Here is a 20,788-nt window from a genome sequence, read left to right on the forward strand (position 1 = left end):
CTCGGACCCCGGGGGGCGCCCCCTGTCCTGGGGAGCCCCGTGGTCCCGGGGAAGCTCTGGCGTCCTGCCCCTAGACCTTGGGTAACCCCAGGCAGCCCTCAGACCCAGAGACCTGAGGTGGTCCTGAGGTCCCCTCGGCACCCCGGTACTGCAGGAGGTCGCTGAGAGCCCCAGGAGAGTGACCTTGGGGCGGGGGGGTGGGGGTCAGCCCCCCAGGAGCACCCTGGAGCTGTGGGAGGGTGCCCGGGTAAGGGGGCTAGGGGTGCCAGCGGCGTCAGCAGCAGGGTGGGTTTGCTTCTCAGTGCCGTGATGGGAAAGTAAACCGGGAATTGAAGACCAGTTGAAGCTGAAATCTCAAACATTACCATGCCTGGGCCTTCCCAAACCACCCACCGTGCCCAGCTCCCAGCGGGAACCGCAGGCAGGCGCCATCCCAAGGGTGGGTTACGTCCTTCCGAGAAAGTCCCATCGCTCTCACCCATCTGCCACCTTCATAGGACTCACAGGACATGTATTTTCTGGTTGACTTCTAAAGAATTGAGGATCTTCCCTCTTAGACGCCTTTTCTTTGGGATACCTTCTGGTGTGTTTATGCTCTCCGGGAGAGTAACGCAGGATGGACACAGCCTCGGAGTCCTTGCTCAAGCAAAAAATCCCAAAACTTGCTTATGGGGCAGCTTGGCCAAGGATTTCAGACCTGTTCGCAGTCAACCACAAACTCCCTGAAGGTGGACTTTCTACTTCAGGAGCTCGAAAGCTTTGCTGCTTGCTCTCACAGACCTGATATACTTGTGATAAGTTATTAGGTATGGGAAGGAGATTCCCTAGGGAAGAGCCAGTCATTTTCTAGGGCCTCTGACTTCACCGAAAGCCCAGTCGGAGCAGCTTATGTAATCAATAGCTAGTGATGTCCTCATCTGATTTATGAGAAGAGCTCCCTGAAGTCAGCCCAAAAGCTTGAGCGCATAAAGTGTGGGATGCGAAGGGACTACTACACCAATCCCCAGCTTAGATTTGTTCCCTGTCTGTTCGTTTCCATTTGTCCCTGTGTGTTACTGCCCTTGGATGTTCAGAGCTCTCCCTCTGGGATGTGTCCTGCCTGACGACAGCATCAGCTTCCTCCCCATCTTTTTTGCAGGGCACAAGGATGTCATCCCCTTTCTGTTATGTTGATCCTTGAAGCCATGCAAGTATCCTGTAATATCCTGATCCTCATCTTTTGTGACAGTACCCACATCTTTTCTTTTAATATTTTGGCTATTAAAAATTCCAAGACCAGATCCAAGGTCAGAGTCCATCAGTAATTTCCCTCCAGGCCAATAACTGCCTTCCAACACTCCTGTTACTGTCTGCCTGTTTTCTTGAGTTCTGTCCTACAATTCTTCCACTAATCGATATTTTCTCCAGTGTAAATCACCTGGCCTCAGTGCCACATGATGCTGCTGTAACACGGCTCATGACTTACAACAAAGCTTATGACTGAGCTTTGGGATCTGGACCCACAACTTGATGGATTTATCTGTTCTCACTTCACTTACGCATATCGTGAGCATCAATCAAAGCCTTCTTTAATGGTTAGTCCTCTCCATTTTTCATAATCTACTTATTATTCCTAATATCCTTCTGATATGAGGAAATCACACTCCAGTTAGGTATTGCACTCTTTCCCCCTTGTTTTTCCTGCTTCTTTGGGGTATAAAGTAATTTTACAATGTTTTCCCTACAGAATGGCAAGCCTCTTCCACATTAGCTTTGAGTTCTCCCAGATGATTTTGCTGTTGCTCAAAAATCGTTCTTTTGAAAGAAGAACAAACAAACCCTTCTATTCTCATTCCACGTTAATTTAGCTTTCAAGTCTACTTTAAAGGTATCAGCTCATCCTCAATCAATCCTCAGCAATGATTTTCCTGCTGTCGTGGTTTAACGCTGGCCAGCAACCAAACCCCACGCAGCCACTTGCTCAGTCCCCCTCACCCAGAGGGATAGGGAGAAGGATCAGAAAGGAATGTAAAACTCCAGGGTTGAGATAAGAACAATTTAATAGGTAAAGCAAAAGCTGCATCCACAAGCAAAGCAAAGCAAGGAATTCATTCCCCACTTCCCATGGGCAGGCAGGTGTTTGGCCATCCCCAGGGAAGCAGGGCTCCATCACACATCACGCTTACTTGGGGAAGACAAACACCATAATGCCAAATGTCCCCCCCTTCTTTCATCTTCCCCCAGTTTATATACTCAGCATGAAGTCATATGGTATGGAATTCCTCTTTGGCTAGCTTGGGTCACCTGTCCTGGCCGTGTCACCTCCCAATTTCCGCTACCCCTCTAGCCCTCTTACTGGCAGGGCCCAAGGAACTGAAAAGTTCTTGACTTAGTATAAACATCACCCAGCAACAACTAAAACCATCAGTGTCCATCAACATTGTTCTCACATCAGAGCCAAAACACAGCACTGCACCAGCTACCAAGGAGAAAATTAACTCTGTTCCAGCTGAAACCAGGAGAGTCTCTACTTGTAGTTATTTTCCTCTTTAAGGACAAAAAATGAGATTCAGAATCAAAGATCTGAGAGATCTGAACATAAAACAAACTCACTTGATGTAATGCAGAATCAGATCCACCATGTGTTACACCACCTGTTTTCTCACAGCTCAGGTCCCTTGGACTTGCTCCTGTTCCCCAAGGAAAGCATCCCAGCGTTCACTGTGACTGTTTGGGGTGATGGATGCTGCAGGACATGGCACCTCCAGACTGACAGCTGCCCCAAACATGTGAGGACACTCATGGCATCAGCTTAGTGACTCCGTGGGTTGCTCCTTTCCCTTTTGGCTAAGCAGCTTTGCCATCTTGCAAGGGGTGAGTTTGTACCAGAGGCAGTCTGCCTTTTGCTACAGAGCTGGAGCTGAAGCTAGAGCTGGAGCTGAAGCTGGGGCTGGAGCTGGAGCTAAAGTTGGAGCTGGAGCTGGAGCTGGGGCTGGAGCTGGAGCTGGAGCTCAAGTTAGAGCTGGAGCCGGAGCTGGAGCTGGAGCTGGAGCTGGAGCAAGCTTCCTCAGCTTCCAGAGGCAGTGCTGCAGGTGGATGCAGGCAACCACCCACGGGTCACCAGGACCTGCAGCCAGGCAGAAGATCCAGCTGCAGTGATAACTGCCTCCTCTTGTGGTGGCAACATAAACTACAAGGTTTAGAAACCCCTGGTGAGCATGTCTGTGCTAGACACACTTGGCTCTGGGTGCAGCGCAGGTGCCTGGGTCATGGTTGGGGTCACCGCATCACCTTCTGGCTCTTTGGTCCATGAGTCCTGAAGCACAGCCCCTCCTCAGGAGGCCAGACAGACCTGGAAGACCCAGTTCTGTAGAGTGCATTGCCTACAGTGTCTCAGACAGGCCTGGGGAGAAATCTGGGCTATATACTGAAAATATCCTTTTTCAAGCTACGATCTGGAAAAATAAATAATGGTGACCTGTCCTGATTGAATCTATGGAGCTTTAACAATGCTGACCCATGAATTTTGATAAATATACTTCTACTATTAATAAAGGCACTCAGCTGCTCAACCGTTGAAGGAGGTATAAAAGCTTTCTGGCTGAGCAGCTGCAATGCACATTTTGCTGCATTGCTTTCCATAAATCCGTAGTTGGGATCCTCTTGGCCATGTGCAAAGGTCTCTGGGGAGCACAGAGCTGGCACAGTCTGCTCCCCTGTCTCTGTCTGGTCCTGGTACAAGGAGCAAAAAAAGCAGTGCTGTCTGTAAAACTCTGTTTTAACCATCTCCAGCTAGATCCTCGTGGAGTTGTGCCTACCCAGCAGCTCCCTGCCTACCAAAAGTCACTGACAGGGGATCTGGAAAGGAAGAGTGTAATGAAGAATGGTGTCCCAGGAATATGGACCAAAAATCTGCTCTTAGAGCTGCACATTTCAGCTTTTGATAGAAATGTCAGATGATGCTCCATCACTGCAGGAGGCTGGCGAAAGGCTGTTTGATGTAGCCCATGGAGCTTTGCTATACGCAGCTTTCAGCGTTATTCACAAATGGAAAAACAGGAGGTTGATCGTTTCAGTGTAGGCAAATAAGGTGACACAGACAGGGAAAATATGATCTAAATCAGAGGAGGTTGAACTTGAACTGGCTATTATAACTCAGGAAAAAGATGCTGCAGTCCACATTGATGGTTCACCAAAATTGTAGCCTTGATGTGCAGCAAAAAAACCCTAGCAAAATGTGGTGATGCCATCAGGAAGGACTTGGGCTCTCAAAACAAAAAAGAGGGCATCTTTTGCCTGCTGTGTAACAGCTTGGTGCACCCACATCTGTGCACTGCTGGCCTCTGAGCTAAGGATGTAGTGAATGTAGAGTCCTGAGCAGAGCAGTTGAGATGATGAAGGAGATGGGGCAGCTGCAGTACGAGGAGTTCCCAGGAAGGCTGGGATTTCTCCCCAGAGAAGGAGGAGCAGAGAGGGCAAACTCTACAAAATCATAAAGTGAATGCGGCCCCGCTGCTCGTCAGATTCTGCATGACAAATTAGAGGCCATCGATGTGTCTGGTAGGTTGTTTAAAATGGATAAAAAGGACTTTATACAGGGCTGGGGGGAGAATGAACTTCTAGAACTTGCTGCCACAGGAGGTTGTGGAAACAAATAGGATCAGCAGGTTTATGAAAGGTATAGCAAATTCATGAGCAGCAGGTCAACAGCCAGCTGCTGAAGGCAACAGGCAGGAATGTACCTCCTGAAACTGCTTTTACTGCTGGTGTGGATGCTGGAGGAGCACAACCAAAACCAGTTAAGGTCCTGTGCTCTCCCCGGATTGCATCTCCCATTGCTGAATGCAATGCTGGGAGGGAGGAACCCGTGATGTTACCAGCAGAGCATTTTGTAAGTTCTCAGTTTCATCATCCCTAAGCAAATTCAGTCTTCTCAGGGGGTTGGTGTGTGGCAGGAAGACAGGGGAACCTTCAGGAAGAAAACTTCTGCATTTCTATTCAATTTCCATCTCTGTAGTGAAAATCTGATGAATCCCCAGCAGGCAATGTCAAGCAGGCTTGCGGAAAAATCTTGTAATCTCATTGAAAAAGGGTTGCTGGCAGTACAGTTGAAGCGAAAATCTGGCTGGATCTAATTATAAAAAAAAAGACATGGTCAGCCACAAAAAGAAGGTGGAAAACCAGGGCAAAGTAGGTGTGGAAAGTTTCTGCTGTTTAGTTGATGAATGGCTGCAGTACAGCACTGAGAAAGCATTGGTGGCCAATGTCATGTTACCACAGATTTGCTGCTTCTCCCAGATATAAAATCCAAGACCTGGATTCTGTTGTGAACATTTCCAGGGACAGGGGGTTTGTGATGCTGAATGCCTTTTCAGTTGCAGGAACTCACAGAATGAGACCTAGGCTCCTCACAGGTCAGCTTTGAGGGGGATCAGCAAAAAGCTTTTCTAAGGTGGTGCTTGCAATATTGAACTTCTTGGGAAAGTTCTTGGGAAAAGAGAGCAGACAAGATTCTCAGTTCTGTGAATACTTGTTTTTATCAGCCCTGTCCTGACCAGAGGGGCTTGTACAGCTGTGCTTGATGTGGCTGCTCTGCTGGGAGCAGTCTGCGTTTAGGAAATGAAGGAGAGAAAATATTTGAAGTCCTTCATCAAAATTGGCATTTTAGTGAAGGCTGACTCTGCTTTCTGTCTTCTACAACCACTTTTCCTTTTCCCATTGACAAAACAGCCAGTGGAGAAGGTGGGAAGATCCTAATGAGTGTGGCTAAAATTATATTTCAATCATTCCAGTATTTTCAGACTGCTTGCCTGAAAAAAAAATTCCCTTTACCTCAGCAACTGATTGAAGCCATCTCCAAACAGGCAGTGTCTTTGGGAAGCAGTGGAGGATGATGGGGTTGCAGAAACAAGACACTAGGGTCTCTTGTCATGAGCAGGGTAAAAGAAAGAAACTAAGGAACTATAAACCAGTCAACTTCAAATCACAAAAAAACAGTGGGACATTTAATCGAAGAAAGAGATGAGTAATAACTGTGGCCATTGCCAAGAATGAATCATTTCAGATGAGTCTGTTTTCCTTCTGTGACAGATTCTAGTCCTTGGTTCAACATTATTATTCACTGTTCTTTCATCAATAACTTATGTGTTGCAATGGAGAATGCACTTATTAAATTCCCAGATGTTCCTGAGCTGGGGGGGCTGCAAGCACCCCAAAGCACTGCGTTAAAATTCAAAATGATCTAGACAAATCAGAGATATCAGGTCAGTATGGAAAATCTGATGCTTAGGAAAAAGTAACTGTCCAAATACCTGGCAAACAAAGTGCTTATGCAGCAGTTTTTCAGCACAAAACCTATAAGTTGCACCAATCATGAGTTACACTATTGGCATATTGAATGCCAGGATGGGATGTATAGACAGAGGAACAGTTTGTAAAATGCACAATGCTTTCTCTCCTCTTTCCAGCATGAGGATCTCTCAACGGGTGTCCTAAGATCAGCTTCCAAAAATAAATGAATTTTGTATCTTCCCACTGCTTCTCTGCTAAATTTTGATTGGGAAATCCCTGGTAAACTCCCGTGACCTCCTCCAGAAGTCTGTGTTTCTGTGTCCCTTTACAGGACACACTCCCTAGGTCCATGACTATGTATCAGATGCCAGTAAGAGTAGTATCCAAGCTACCTGGACAATGCTGTTCACAGCCCAGCAAAAGACTGGTAAAAATGTTGTGATCAGGTCAGTGGTAACTACCAAGCTCGTTTCCTGATGACGTTTTAGCTCCTCTTTCAATAAAAATGAGCTCTGACATGCCACTTGCCTTGGTGACTATCATGTAACAAAATATCACCTTGTTCTGTGGGTGTCTTTGAACTACAGATGCTTTACAGAAAAGAATAAATGTTGATGAGAGGCAAGAAAGGTCTCCAGATAGTGGAGACATCACAACAGGCGTTTGTCTTACCTGAAGATGTTCATCTTCCTTCCTCTTCTGAAGCTGCCTACTGTGACTCTGCCCTCTGTGTGCTGCCATGGCCTGGATCAGGGGGCTTTGTCCCCAAAGGCCACCTCCTCCGCATCACCTGGTGCCAATTTGGGCTGCCACTGCTGTGGCAATGCAGAGATTGCCTCTACCACCTCTCTCATCAGTACCCGAGCTGCGGCAATACAAGCTGGAAAACCATCCCGGGCCAGCAGTGAGGTAAATATTGGACCTGCCCTACTCAAGACCACCGCTGAGGTGCTGCCTGCAGGTCTCAGGGAGCCAGGCAGGGATGCCAGCTCAGGAAGAGCCAGGCTGGAGAGATCTGCTGCCAGTGTGTCTGGCCCGTGGGGCAGGCTGTGCCCAAGGCACACCAAGCCACGGCCACCAAAGGATGCCCAGTGAAGGGGTCTGGGGCTCACGTGCCACTGGGCTATGAGCCAGGAGGCATGGGGTGCCTGGCTGCTGGGGCACCCCGCACTGGAAATGGGTGGCTGGGGAGGGGTCTCGCACCCCTCTGAGCTGGCACCAGTGTCCCCACTGTGCTGGGACCTGGGACTGGCTGGCAGCCCGTCCTGGCAGCCTGCTTCTCCCTGCCCAGAGGCTTAAGCTCAGCCCCAGGCAGGATCATGGCTTGGCCCTCTGCCTGGCCCCGATAAAGCACCACGGCCTGAGGTCCCCATCTTGTGGCAGAAGGGACAAATGGCTGGGACAAAACTCATCCCGGTGGTTCTTTGGCCAGGCAGAGCCCTGGGAAAGCGCTGCAGAGCCCGGACACTGGCCGTCGTCACACACCATGTCCTGCTCGAGGACACAGCATGGCATGGGAGCGGTTGGAAGCAAAAGCAGCGGGGACAGCTGCCAGCCCTCCCCCTCCATACACATCCCATCCCTTGCACTGCTGTTACATCTTGCCCCCACCACGTGCCTACACCCCACACGGGACCGTGAAGGTCCTTTGTGGCCGGGGCTGGAGGAGCCCAGGTCTGTGCTGGATTTGATGCTGGTTCTTCCCAGCGCTTTACACACCATCCCACACCACCTTGCATGCCTGTGTGCCCTGACCCCCAGCCCCCCACCCCACCCCCATACCCCTGCCCCCCCGGGCTCCCCTGGGAGCAGAGGCTCACTGCAGAGCAGAGCTGTGCCCACAGCTGTGTCTGGGTGATGTTGGCTGCAAGGGTGCGACCTGCACCAACACCCTGCTCTGTGCTGGGCTGGCGCAGGCTGGGCAGCGATGCCCTGACCAGCTTTCTCTTCCCCTCCTCGCCATGCCCAGGTGTGGTGGGCTCAGGGGGCCACGATGCCTGTGGTGCTCTGCAGGAGAAACCCTGCGGGCCGGCAGGCCTCCCTCTCTCCCTGGAGTCATCTGGGGCCTCTCCAGCCCCTGGTACATTTGCTGATGGTGGCTGGAGGCCATGGGGCTAGGGCAAGTGTCCATCCTTACAAGTGCCAGAGAGCGAAGGGGCTGGTGGCACCCTTGGCTTGGCTCTGTGCCATGGCTGTGCCAGCCACCCTGGGGCTTTCTGGAACCTTCACTCCAGCCCTGAGCACCTCCCAGCCCTGGCAGGGACAGGGCAGCCTTACTCAGCACCTGGCAGGTTGTAGCCCCCCCGGGGACTATCTGCTGCCCCATCTCCCACCACACCCACAGCTGGAGGGGAGCCCAAGCTTTCTTTATCAGACGCCTGCAGCCCCCACTCCTCTCCTCCCCCCCCCCAGCTGCCCTGCTGCTGGCCACGATAAGGGTGGGGGGCTGTGCAGACACCAGCACTGTGGCACCCAGTGCCACTTTCCTGCCTGTGTTCATTTTCCTGCCCCGACACTCTCCACCCTGCTGCTGTTCAGCACCTAAAAAACAGAATCTGGGGCTGAGCCCCATCTGCTCCAGTTCCAGCCCCCCATGCCTGCGGTCTTCCCCTGTCTTCCAGCCCCCCAGGATCCCTCCAAAAACCAACACCCCAGCAATGCAGCATTAGGTGGAAACAGAAGTCCTAAGATGCTACACAGCCCTGAGTGCTGGGGACACACAGAAAAATGTTCTTGCACTTGGAGATCCTCAGGATGTCCTCGCTGTGCCACTGCACAGAGGGTCACAGGTGCTGGGACCCCCTGTACCCCACTGTCTCCTGCAAGCACTTCCAGGAGGAGATGATCTCCAACAGTTTGGCCGGAACGGGGGCAAGGGGAGCAGGGGGCTGGAGGGGTGAAGGGGACCCCAGCATGGTGCTCTGGTGGGAAGGTCAGGGCAGGCTGGGGCTGCAGGGAGCTCCCAAGAGCCAGACTCTGGCTGCTCTCTGTGAGTCTTTCTCCTCTGCTGGTGCCTGGAAATGTTCTGCTCGCTCCTGGAGCCTCACAGCTGGCAGAGCAGTGTTTGCCTGCCGGGCACCACCACTCAGACGCTGCCTTCACTCAGAGACAGCAAAACAGGAGCCCGTTCCCTCCGCGCACCCACCCGGCGGGGGACACCCCCGGTTCAGAGCCCCAGCGCAGATCCCTCCCGTCCCTCCCCGCCGGCAGCAACCAGAGCAGGACGCCAGGGCTGGAGCACGAATGCAACAGATTTTATTTCAGATCATTTGGCTGCTTGCTGTTGGAGGGCTGGCAGTGGGTTGGGTCCAGCTCTAGCCACGGTGCCGAATTAACGGTACTTGGCAGTCAGCACGGTGCCCACGGCACACAGGAACTTGTCCAGGGAAGCGTGGACCTCTGGGGTCAGGAGAGCAGGCTGGTGGATGGCCACCACCACCAGGAAGCATTGGCCCAGCAGCTGAAAGGCAAAAGGAGATGGTGAGCGAGGGGGTGAGGCCAGGGGGTGGCCAGGGGGGTGCAGGAGGGGAGCCGGGTCAATCACCCATTCCTTCCCAGACGCTCACTTTGAAGTTGACAGGGTCCACGCGGAGCTTTTGGGCGTGGAGGTCACTCAGCTTGGACAGGGCACCAGCGATGTCATCGATGTGGTTGGCAGCCTCGACCAGTGCAGCCGCTACCTTCTTGCCGTGCGCCTTGACCTGACCGGAGCCACGTTGCAGGTCGAAGTGGGGGAAGTAGGTCTTGGTCTGGGGGTAGGTGGTGAACATCCTGGGGGACAGAGGAGGTGAGGGGCGGGTGGGGGTGGGTGGGACAGGGACAGGGTCACACAGGACAGGGACAGTTGGGGATGAGGAGAGGATAGGGGCAGGCAGGAGGGAGTCGGTGACAGACAGGAGAAGGAATGATGGCGGGGAGTGGATGCGTACCTCTCCAGGGCCTCGGCACCATACTCTTCGGCACTGCCGCCGATTTTGGCGAAGATGCCCTTCACGTTGGTCTTGTCACCAGCAGACAGCACCATGGTGTCACCTCCGCCTTGTAGCCCCCAACACGGGTGTCCCCGCTGGCTGCCGCTGCCCTTATATGCGGTGCTGGGGCACCGCCCGCCCGCAGCCCGCCCCACTCCAGCCCCAGCGGCGCTGGACCCCGGCCAGCACCGCACCCCGCTCCGCCCCAGGGCACCGGCACCGGCCTGCCGGGGGTCTGCCCCGTGCCAGCTGGCTGTCGGGTCAGGCTTAGGGTTAGGGTCGCATCAGCACAGGCCGGGTGGGCTGTCCCCTCTGGCACAGGCTTAGGCTTAGGCTTAGGTTTAGGGTCTGAGCAGGCATGGGCTGAGGTTAGGGTCTGCACTGGCACAGGCAGCGCTGGCACAGCCTGGGTGTGTTCTGGCAGGGTGGTGGGAACAGCAGTGTGGGGGCTGTAACTTCAGTAGCGTGGTGGGAGTCTGTGCCCCACAGGCTGAGCCTGCCCAGCACCCCTGACACCCACAAGCGGCACGGTGGGCACCTGCACATACGGACTGACCCATCCAATGCAGCCTCCACGCATGCACGTGAACTGCCCCGGTACACGCACTGTCACCTAGCACAGCCCCTACACATACACCAGCCTTGCACATGCACACACTGCCCCTATGTGCACGCTGCCATCTGCCACAGCCCCTGTGCACTGTCCCTGCACGCACACGCTGCCCCTATGCACACCCTGCCACCCAACATGGCCCCTATACACACCGTCACCCATCCACGCTGCCCCACTGCACTTACTGCTCTCATTCCCTCAGTACACCCCAAACCAGGGTACCCCAATGTGTGTGCCCTCAGCCCCTGCTCCCTGAACCACAGTCACATCCCTTTGCATACAGACCCCGGAGCTCCCCTGCCCCAGCCCTCCTGCACCCGTGCAGCCATGGCCCCAGTGCTGCTGGGGGACTGGGGGATCCTGACTCCTGGGAAGTGGGGACACTCCACAGAGCCACCGGGATCAGTGCCAGGCACCACCGCAAGCACTGGCCTGCAGCAGCAGGAGCTCACAGCAGGGGAGGGGAGGCGCACAGGGCAAGACCCCTGTGCCCCAAATGGTGAAGGTGAGGAAGGCAAGAAGGGCAAGACAATAGAGGATGGTGAGGAAGGCAAGAGGAGGGGTGGGGGGTGAGGGGGCCTGCAGTGCTTCCAGTAGGTTCGGCAGCTGGTGCAGGCAGCCAGGAGACAGTTCACACCCGTGTTTCCTCCATGTCTGATGGTTCTTATCATTTGTGTTTGGGGGAGATTACTTCAAGCTGGCACTATTTCAGAGCAGGGAAGCAGGGGAGGAGAGGGGAGCTGATCTTCTGGGAAGCGAGCCCAGGGAAACAGCATTGGGGCGGTGTGTCTGCTGCCCGCGCGTGCCTCAGGGGTGCAAACTGCAAAGGCAGACGACCCCTTCAAACCAGTGGTGCAAGAACGAAGGGGTGTAAATGCACATGAAGACATTGGGATGTGTCTGAGAATGGAGGAAAAGTGCTGTGGGTTCACAGGTGTGTGGGTGTGTGCTGTGGGTTCATTTGCAGGAGCAGGGGCCAGCGTGGCCCAGGGACCCCCACGCTGTGTTTCTGTGCAGGCAGGGTCTCCGCGTGCCCAGCGTCCGGCTGCTACCTGTGCTTGGCCACCCAGGCACTGTGCTCCTGGTGCACCCTCTCCCATCCCTCACAAATGCTCATCTCCTCCTGCTGGTGTCACAGTGCAGAGCAAACCGGTTTATTACCCTATAATTCATCACCTGTGATCTAAAGACAATGATTTTTTAAAATTCAGGCTCCAGGCCCCTGAAGCCTGTGTCCCTGTGCTGGCCTGCAGCCCTGCCTGCCCTGCTCCAACCCTGCCCAGGTGCCAAGGGATGAGCGGACCCCCAGGGCAGGGGTGGGGGCACTGCCCTGGCAGTCAGCTGGGGAGCTGTGGCTCAGGGGCTTGAGTCCAAGCAAGAACAGCATTTGTGCTCAATGGTCTGTGCTGGATTTTTTTCACTCCATGAACTTGTCTTGATTACTTTTGGAGCTCATCCAGGCACTTAGCTCTCACAGCATCCCCAATAAAGCCCTAAACAGCCATCATGATATACGGAGCCAGGAAGCCTTCATCCCACCCCTACCAAAGAATCCTTCAAGGGGATGCAAGAACCCCATTTGGCTTGGCGCAACCTTCCCCCCCAGCTCCTGCGAGGGATGCAGGCACTGCAAGGTGACGTGCTGAGCCCCGTTCCCTGCAGTCCTGCTACGGGCACTGGTCGCAGCATAAGCTGGGATGCAGTGGAAGCAGACAGAGCCCTGGGGGCATCCAGGGAGCCCACAGCCAGTGCTGCCCTGTGCCGCGGCCAGCCTCACTGGCAGCTCCCTCCCTCCCTCTGGCGAGACCACCATGGCACCCCAGCCCACACCAGCTCCCAGCCCCAGCACAGACGGACACGGTGCTGCGGCAGAAGTGTCTTTATTGATGGCAGCCCGGCGCAGATGGTAGTTCATCTGTACTTCTCGGCCAGTGTGGCAGCCACAGCCGACAGGAACTTGTCGAAGGCGGAGTGCACCTCGGGAGTGTAGTCCTTGCCCAGGTGCACGGCCAGCACCACCTGCAAGCACTGCGACAGCAGCTGCAAGGCAAAATGGGGCTCAGCACCACTGCTACACCCCAGCCCCCTGTCCCAGTCCCCATCCCTCATCCCCTGCCCCCCATCCCCTGTCCCCTGCCTGCCTTGAAGTTGACGGGGTCAACACGCAGGTTGTAGGCGTGCAGGTTGCTGAGCTCAGACAGGGCTTGGCTGAGGTTGTCCAGGCTCTTGATGGCGTCGCCCAAGGCGTTCACCACCTTCTTGCCATGGCCGCGGATCTGGTCAGAGCCATGGTGCAGGTCGAAGTGGGGGAAGTAGGTCTTGGTCTGGGGGTAGGTGATGAACATCCTGCCGGAGTAGGAGGGTCAGTGCTGCTGCTCCCCGACCCTGGCCCTCCATGGGGCTCCCACCCGCTCACCCCCCTTGCCCCTGGGCTCCCCCGGCCCAGCCCGCACCTCTCCAGGGCCTCGGCTCCGAAGTCCTCCTGGTGTCCAGCCACCTTCTCCCAGACCTGCTGGATCAGCTTCTTGTCCTCAGCGGTCAGCATGGTGGCGGCTGGGGGTGGTGGGCAGGTCTCGGTGGCAGCGCTGCCCTTGGGGACACCCTTTTATAGCAGCCAGCACCTCCACCCTGGCTTTATCTTATCAGTGCTGAGGGGTGGAGGGGCCGCAGCCATGCAGCGCTGGGCCTAGGGAACGGCCGCTGTGCTGCCCTGGGGGGCCCCACTGTCTTGGGTGGCCCCAGCCCTGAGGAGGCCCTGAGGGGGCCCGGTGCCCTGCCCCTCCCCCACTGCCCCAGCCCCACACCAGGCTTGGGCCTGGGAGCAGCGCCCAGCCAGGCTGCCCCACTGTCAATGGCAGCCACGGACATGTCCCATGGGTGCCACAGCCTTGTCCTCGCTGGCTGGCATGTCCTCCAGCCTTCTGTTGAGGTCTGCCATCCCGAGGGTCCTCCCTGGCCTCATGGGTGTCAGGATGGGTCCCACACGTGTCCCCAGCCCCTCACGTCCTCCTGCACATCCAGACTCACTCTGTCCGACGAGCCCCTGGGTCTCTGAGCAGGAGCCACGGACAAGCCCTCCCAGATCGCGCTGGGGATCTGCCATGGGAAACACCATCTCTCCAGCAGCCTGGAGAAACCTGGGTGGGGAAGAGCCTCCTTGTTGGGCACAGGTTCTTCCTGATGTCTGTCCCATGGTGCTTGCCAGCCCTGGGCTTCTTCCCTTCTTCCTGTGCCAGCATGTGCCTCTGCCGGTCCCCGTAAATGCTGGGACATCCTGCAGGGCACGAGGCAGCTGGTGACTGTCACATCCATCGCTCAGCTCAAGTCATTGGTACAAATTTGGGGTTAGGGACACACCAGATGCTGACCTGCCAGGTCAGTGGTGGAATTTAATGTTCAGGCTACCTGAGACCCACAAATGTAGAATGTTTTAAAACTGCTGTGGTATGCTGGGTGACATGTTTAGAGCAATCTGGTGGCTTTGGAGCTGCCACACCACCTCTCTCCCCCTTGCCCAAACACAGTCCCTAAATTTTGTAAATGAGACGAGGGCCACAGTTTGCAGTGCTAGTCCAGGTTGTTATTCAGAGTACACTTAAGACTTTGCACTCACCTCTTCATGTCACAAGTCCTCTGAGACAGGCATGGGCAGTGAACGGAACCTGATAAATAGTTTTCTTCAAAGATCTCCACACGGCGCTGCTGTGTTTTAGATTTTTGACCAAACAGTCCCAGAATTCATGCTCTGTTTTTGCACAGCATCAAGACTGTCCCTGCTTCTCACTCTGCCACCCCCAGGGAATAGATTTTGGGGTGCACGATGCACTCAAAGGGGGCATGTCCAGGCAGATGACCCCAACTAACCAAAGAGGTATTTCATAACATGTAAGACCATGATCAGCAATCAAAGGGGAAAAAAGGGGTTTTAGGGAGTTTTAGGGGGATTACCCGTATTTTTTTTTGCTCAGGAACTGTCTGGGCATCAGTCTGCTTATGGGAGGCATCGAGTGATTGTTTTTACATGACCTCTTTTGTTTTGTTTTCTTCCCTCTTCCTCCACTTATACCTCAATTATTAAACAATTATTTCTTTTTGTTTGATTGATCTTGACCCCAAATATTTCTTGCTTTTATTCTTCCTCTTCTCTTTCCCTCATCCCACTGAGGGGGGCAAGTGACTGAGCAACTGTGTAGTGCTTAGCTGCCCACCAGGGTTAACCCACCACAGGTACATACGGAGGATCCCTGTGCTCCCCACAGGGTGACCAGCAGTTCTGTACTCTTTCCTGTTGCTGCTTTCCAGAGAAACCCTGGGAATCTGTGGACCCCCAGATGCCATCAACACTGATGTCCAGTGGCCGCTAATATTCCCAGATTTCAAATGCATGTAAAGTTCCCCATACAGAAATAAGAGATGTCAAGCTGAGGAGATAGTCCCTTTACCAAGCAGGTGTAATAGCCCAAGGTGCTCATGAAGAACATCAGATACCTTGTCCATACCCCATGGAGAGGAGCATGTGGACAACACTAAGCATGGCTCTGAGCACATCACAACATGTGGCAATGCAGGTTTTGCTCACAACAGGCTGTGATGGGTTTTGGATAGGTCAGACAAAAAACCTGGGTCCATTCAATATCCTAGCCGGGTAAAAGACTGTTTCCTGGTCAGCCTGGAAACAGCCTTTGGTGGATATACCTTGGTGAGCAGCAGCTGTCGCAGGGCTCTAGCATGTTCTGGGCTTCTGCTCAATGTTTTGTTATTCCCACCAAACATTATGTTATTCCCACTGAATTTACACAGCTTAGCCCATGAATTAGGATGCAAATTCATTAGTACATGAATTTACAAAGCTTAGTGTTTTCCTCTCTGTATTGTGTAGACATCTTGGAACACCCTTGCCTGAACAGCAAGGTGTAGGTGGAACACACAGAGATGAAAGCACAGACACCACAGCTCCCATTCAAATTTATTGAGTTTTGCAGATGACCAAGCCCCTGCATAGGGCATTTGAGAGGACTGCACAGGAAGGGGTGAATACCCCAGAGCCTGGCAGCTGGGGCGCACCATCGATGTGCACCCCTCAGCCTCGGTGGAGGCCGTTTATCTGTACTTCTCAGTCAGAACAGAGGAAACACTGGACAGGAACTTGTCCCATGCAGCATGAACTTCTGGAGTGAAGTCACTGGGATAGCGGGCAGCCACGGAGCACAGGATACAGTGGGAAAGCAGCTGTAAGGGAAGACAGAATGAAATCCGTCATAATCAGTAACAGAGTTCAGTCTAGATGTCTACAATGGACCTGGGTGCCAGCGTGCTCTGGGATGACAACTACGCGTCCCAGCCAAGTAGCGCTGCTGCCTGATGCTGTGTGTGAAGAAGCAGAGTTGCCTTTGGTACAGGGCACAAGGCACTGCTTGATCCCACTCCCTCTTCCAGATGTCCCTTCTTTCCTCACCAAAGGGAAATGCAACAAAGTGGAAATGTTTAGAATTTACTAAGACTTTGTTCAAGACATGTGATATAACCTGACATGTGAGGGGGATTCATAAATTACAACAAAGGCAGCAGAGACTCAAGTCCGTCTAATACACACCATAGGAGCCCCCTGAGTAGTTCTTTGCTTGAGCTAGACCAGATATTTCATTAAAAGATCCACTCTCAGGTTAAAAATCAGGTGGGGAACAAGCAACGACATGAGTTGACAAGGCTGTGCGATGCTGTCAGAGGTCACGCTGCCATTAGCTAAAAATCTGTGGTCTCTAACCCTATGATGGCAGTTTTCATCCCTGAAACTCTCTGTGCTCACTCACCTTGAAGTTCACTGGGTCCACCCTGAGGATGTAAGCATGCAGCTCACTGAGCTTGGCCAAGGCGCCTCTAATGTCCTCAATGTGCTTCACAGCTTCCCCGATGGCATTCATGACCTTGGAGCCGTGGCCACGAAGCTGAGCTGAGCCTTGGCTGAGATCAAAGTGAGGGAAGTAGGTTTTTGTCTGGGGGTAGCTGGAGAAAAGCCTGGAGGAGAGCAAGAGAATGAGATTCAGCGGTGTAAATGGCATGCACAAGATGCTAAAAGCACAGAGCAAGTGCAATGTAAACCTGCCAGCTGCAGAAGTGCACCCCTTCAGTGGTTCTAACAGAGCTTTGGGAGCCTGAAGCTTGCACCAGGGAGGTCTTTCCGCTCTTAAACCTCTCCTGCAGTATGAGCTGATTAGACTGGGCTAATCTGTACACGCTAGAGAAGAATGAAATTATAAAAATAATTTCAAACAATGTATTTTTTGGTTTTGTTTTTGTTTTTTAAATACATAAAAGTCACTACCTTTCCTATATTCCACTGTAAGCCAGTTTGCAGGGCCTTCAAACTAATATGAGCTGAATGAACCAGAATCAATGCAAGTGGTACTCAGCATTCTGGAAGGACTAACACAATACTGCAAAGTGCAGGGGGTCCAGTTGTCTTTTGTTACTTATCAACTGGAATGATGAAACATAAGTACCAGTGAATTCAGTGGATGGCTGTTCTCTTACTGCTTAGAAATTGCAAGAAAGAGCACATCACTTTTACAATAAACCACTCCAAGATTGTTTCCTAACAGTCATAACACTGTTTCAGGACATGAGTATGAATGACTGAATTCCTTGCTAGGGTGTCCAGGCTATGATTTCTTCTGGATTGCTGCAATGAGAAATAAAATTATAGAATTGCCTAGAAAATTATGTTTTGCTGTGAGATTTTGAAGCATTTAGTACCACAGATATGATTCCAGAAAAGAACATCCCAAACAACACAGAGGTCATCCATCAACTCCCACCAGTCCCAGCGTGCTCTCACTCATGCAGGTTTTACACGAGATGCATCCCAATAGCAAAGCCGGAGGAGGCACCCTCTTCAGAGGCATGTGGGGGGGACTTACCTCTCCAGCGATTCTGCCCCAATGGCATCGGCTTGGGTAGCCACCTTTGCCCAGATGGTGACCACGGCAGCCTTCTCAGCCTGGGTCAGTGTCATTGTGCAGGAGGGTGCGGGCTCAGTCTCTTTGCAGTGAAGGCTCGAAGCAGGTTTGGGCTCATCGCCCTGGCAGCCCTGGTTATAAAGAGGAAGGGGAGAGTGGACGCTGGCACCTGTCCACACTCATTGGTCACTCCACGGGCCCACCCATGGAGGTGGGAGACCCTTATCTCCCGGTGAAGCAATGCCTGTTTCGGCAAGGGTCAGTGCTCTGGCCTCCTGGCTTGGTGGCGTTATCAGCTTTTTGCTTCTAAACATAATGGCCCCACGGCCCGAAGAAATTGTCTGGACACATATTGATACATGAACAGAGAGATAATGCTGGAAAATTCCATCCATGAAACGTTAGGACACATCTTTAAGCTGAGAGGCACTTGGACTTCAAGCATACTAAGGAGCTTGGAGAAAAATATGCATTTTCTCCCTTGCTTCACAGATACGAACACACGACTCTGGGCCTTTCTGTGCCATATCATACACTGCCAGTACATGTGGGTGCCACATGGCACAATATTTCGTATGAAATAGTGCCTAGGTAGTGGCAGGGACAGGCTGGGAGATGTGCAGTACAGTTCAGAGGGGGAGTGAAACCCTGGTTTTGTGGGAATGAGTGGAGATTCTGCTGTTGGCTTCAGCACTGCCATGACTTCACTTTGCCAGCCCCTTGCAAAGAATTAGGGACCCACTCTGCAATTGATACTGCTTATAACAGCACCGGCAGTAATGATTCCTGTGGGTACAGGGGGAGAGAGCCTATAAAATTGAGCATGGCCCTAGAAAATAAGTAGGTGTGTGTGAGAAAGCCCAGTCAGACTTTTTTTTTTCATCACTAAATGTCTCATACCACATGCTTTTGATTTCTAGCTGTGTGATCTTACTGTTAGTTACCCCTTGCACTGTAAAACAGCCCCCAGCATTGCAGCCAGTGCTGACTGGTCCCATATATACATTTATATGCTGGTCCCATATATACAACCCACCCACAATAGGTGGCTTGTAACTTCAGGGCATGGGCACACGTAATGGGTGAAGGACCAAACAAATGAAAGGAAGACCAGCACAGGTCTGTAAATCACAGATGACTGGGCAAAGTGTCAAAGAAATACCCTACTGGAGATGGTCGCTGCTGAACATCCAGGGATGAGTATCCTGCCAGCACATGAAGGGAGGTAAATCTTTCTGCCACCCTGATAAACTGCAGCAGCCGCACACATCACCACTGCGTGCTGGCAGCCGTGCATGGAAAGCTGGCTGGTACAGAGAGGTCAGATAGTGTTCTCTGCCCAAATAGCCTTGCACGCTTGTGCGGAGAAGGTTGATACGTATAAGCCAGTTTCCTTGCCAAGACGTGTCTGCGTTTCACAGCAGTGCTACCGACTGCTAGAGGGGTGCTCCCTGGGCATGGTGGTCCTGCTAAGAGGAAAGCCCTTCTAGGGTTCTCATGATAGTTGGGTCATGTGTGTGTTGGAGTATGTCCAGCCTACGGTTATCTTCACCAAAGCACAGATCTCACACAGGAGCACGCACCGAACTCGGAGCCTCTCTTGGGAACGACGGGGCGGCTGTGCCATGCTGCTGGGCAGGGGAGCCTGGCTGCGGGCCCACGGGGGCTTCGGGGTGGGAGCTGGGCTCACATGCGTGCCCTGCTTACGGGTGGGGGTTTCTTCTGTGCCTTCACATGGGGACGGGTCTCTCCTCCCGGGGTAGACTCTACAGCCTGGAGCAGCTGACACATTCACTACAGAGACCCCACTGCCCCGGGGCTGTGGCTCTGCCGTCACATCTTCGGGCCAGGTGGGAACGAAGCAGCGGTGCTGGGGAACCGGGAGGGATGGGGTCAGGCAGAAGCTGCTGTATCCTCTGGTGTCCCCAGTGTCCTGGGGCAAGTGGTACTCGCAGAGGGGCTCTAACACACCCCTTGTGCTTTGTACTGGGCTCTGAATTCAAACCTCTCTGCGTCTCATCCATCACACGAAGCAGGAGAAACCTTGGGCTTTCCCAACAGGCAGGCACGAAGCACTTGATGCTTCTTGGTCTGCAAGCCTGGCTGAGTTTGGTGATCTTGTATTATCACCCCCTTTGTGGAGGCCAGCACCTAATTTGAGATTTAATTTAAGGCTGTGTTCAGTCCCACAGCTCTGTCCTCAGCCCTCCTGCCCGCTGGCTGGATAATTTGCTTCTCTTCATACCTCACTTTAACAGGGGATGCAACAGGGGTCTCACCTGAGAGCCAGTAAGGACAATCGCTTTATTATAAGGAATATTACCGGAGTGCTCTTTATATATCCTCCCTTTGCTAAATGCCATACATGGCCGCTGAAAACACAGAGCTAACTTGCTCTGGCCACACAGATGCAGTGCGGTGCCGCCTCCCATGACAAGCACCTCTGATGGCATGGGCAGCAGCCCCTCCGCCAGAGCATAGGACAAGGTGATATTCAGTTTAGACAGCTTAAACGGATGTAGGTACCAAGGGAGGCTGTATTCACCATCCCTTGCTAAGAGCATTTTAAAAAGTTGCAGTTTTCCCATAGAAAAATTACTTTGCAGATACAGATGCTGTTGTTAAATAGACATGTATTTAATGTTTTTGTCTCCTCCCCAAAGCACTGCCTCTTAGATTGCCTGCTGCGTGGCTGTGCTCCAAGCTCTCCTCAGTGAGACTGCTTTTAATCAGACATTACTGAATCAACGCATAAGGGAAGCGCCTGTGATCCAGATATACCCAGGGATAAGGCAGAGACCATCCGGACTCCTGTTTTCCTGCCCACTGTTTAACCTGGACATTGATCCTCCAGGACTGTAGGATTAAGGTCTGTGTAAGCACGACAATCAGAGCGATGCTCACACAGGAGTGTTTGTCATCACCGGTATCTTTATGGAATTTGAATTTTTTCTGGGAGTTATTCTTGCACTATCACA

General features: G+C 52.9%; 3 protein-coding genes across 3 annotated transcripts; all 3 read right to left on the bottom strand.

Annotated features, from left to right (window-relative positions):
* Nucleotides 1–9,503: 9,503 nt before the first annotated feature.
* On the bottom strand, nt 9,504–10,359 carry LOC308062710 (hemoglobin subunit alpha-A). The gene is made up of 3 exons (XM_080384571.1): nt 10,200–10,359; nt 9,837–10,041; nt 9,504–9,730 (listed from the first exon to the last, which is right to left on the bottom strand). Exons 1-3 carry the CDS (start codon nt 10,292–10,294, stop codon nt 9,602–9,604), a joined length of 429 nt encoding a protein of 142 aa, XP_080240697.1. The 5' UTR covers nt 10,295–10,359; the 3' UTR covers nt 9,504–9,601.
* Nucleotides 10,360–12,718: 2,359 nt separating this feature from the next.
* Nucleotides 12,719–13,466, bottom strand: LOC308062712 (hemoglobin subunit alpha-2). The gene is made up of 3 exons (XM_080384573.1): nt 13,308–13,466; nt 12,996–13,200; nt 12,719–12,894 (listed from the first exon to the last, which is right to left on the bottom strand). Exons 1-3 carry the CDS (start codon nt 13,397–13,399, stop codon nt 12,766–12,768), a joined length of 426 nt encoding a protein of 141 aa, XP_080240699.1. The 5' UTR covers nt 13,400–13,466; the 3' UTR covers nt 12,719–12,765.
* LOC308062711 (hemoglobin subunit pi) lies at nt 13,340–20,478 on the bottom strand. The gene is made up of 3 exons (XM_080384572.1): nt 17,772–20,478; nt 16,665–16,869; nt 13,340–16,083 (listed from the first exon to the last, which is right to left on the bottom strand). Exons 1-3 carry the CDS (start codon nt 17,864–17,866, stop codon nt 15,955–15,957), a joined length of 429 nt encoding a protein of 142 aa, XP_080240698.1. The 5' UTR covers nt 17,867–20,478; the 3' UTR covers nt 13,340–15,954.
* Nucleotides 20,479–20,788: the final 310 nt, after the last annotated feature.

This window comes from Falco punctatus, assembly GCF_963210335.1.
Source record: "Falco punctatus genome assembly, chromosome: 4".
Classification (NCBI taxonomy): Eukaryota; Metazoa; Chordata; class Aves; order Falconiformes; family Falconidae; genus Falco; species Falco punctatus.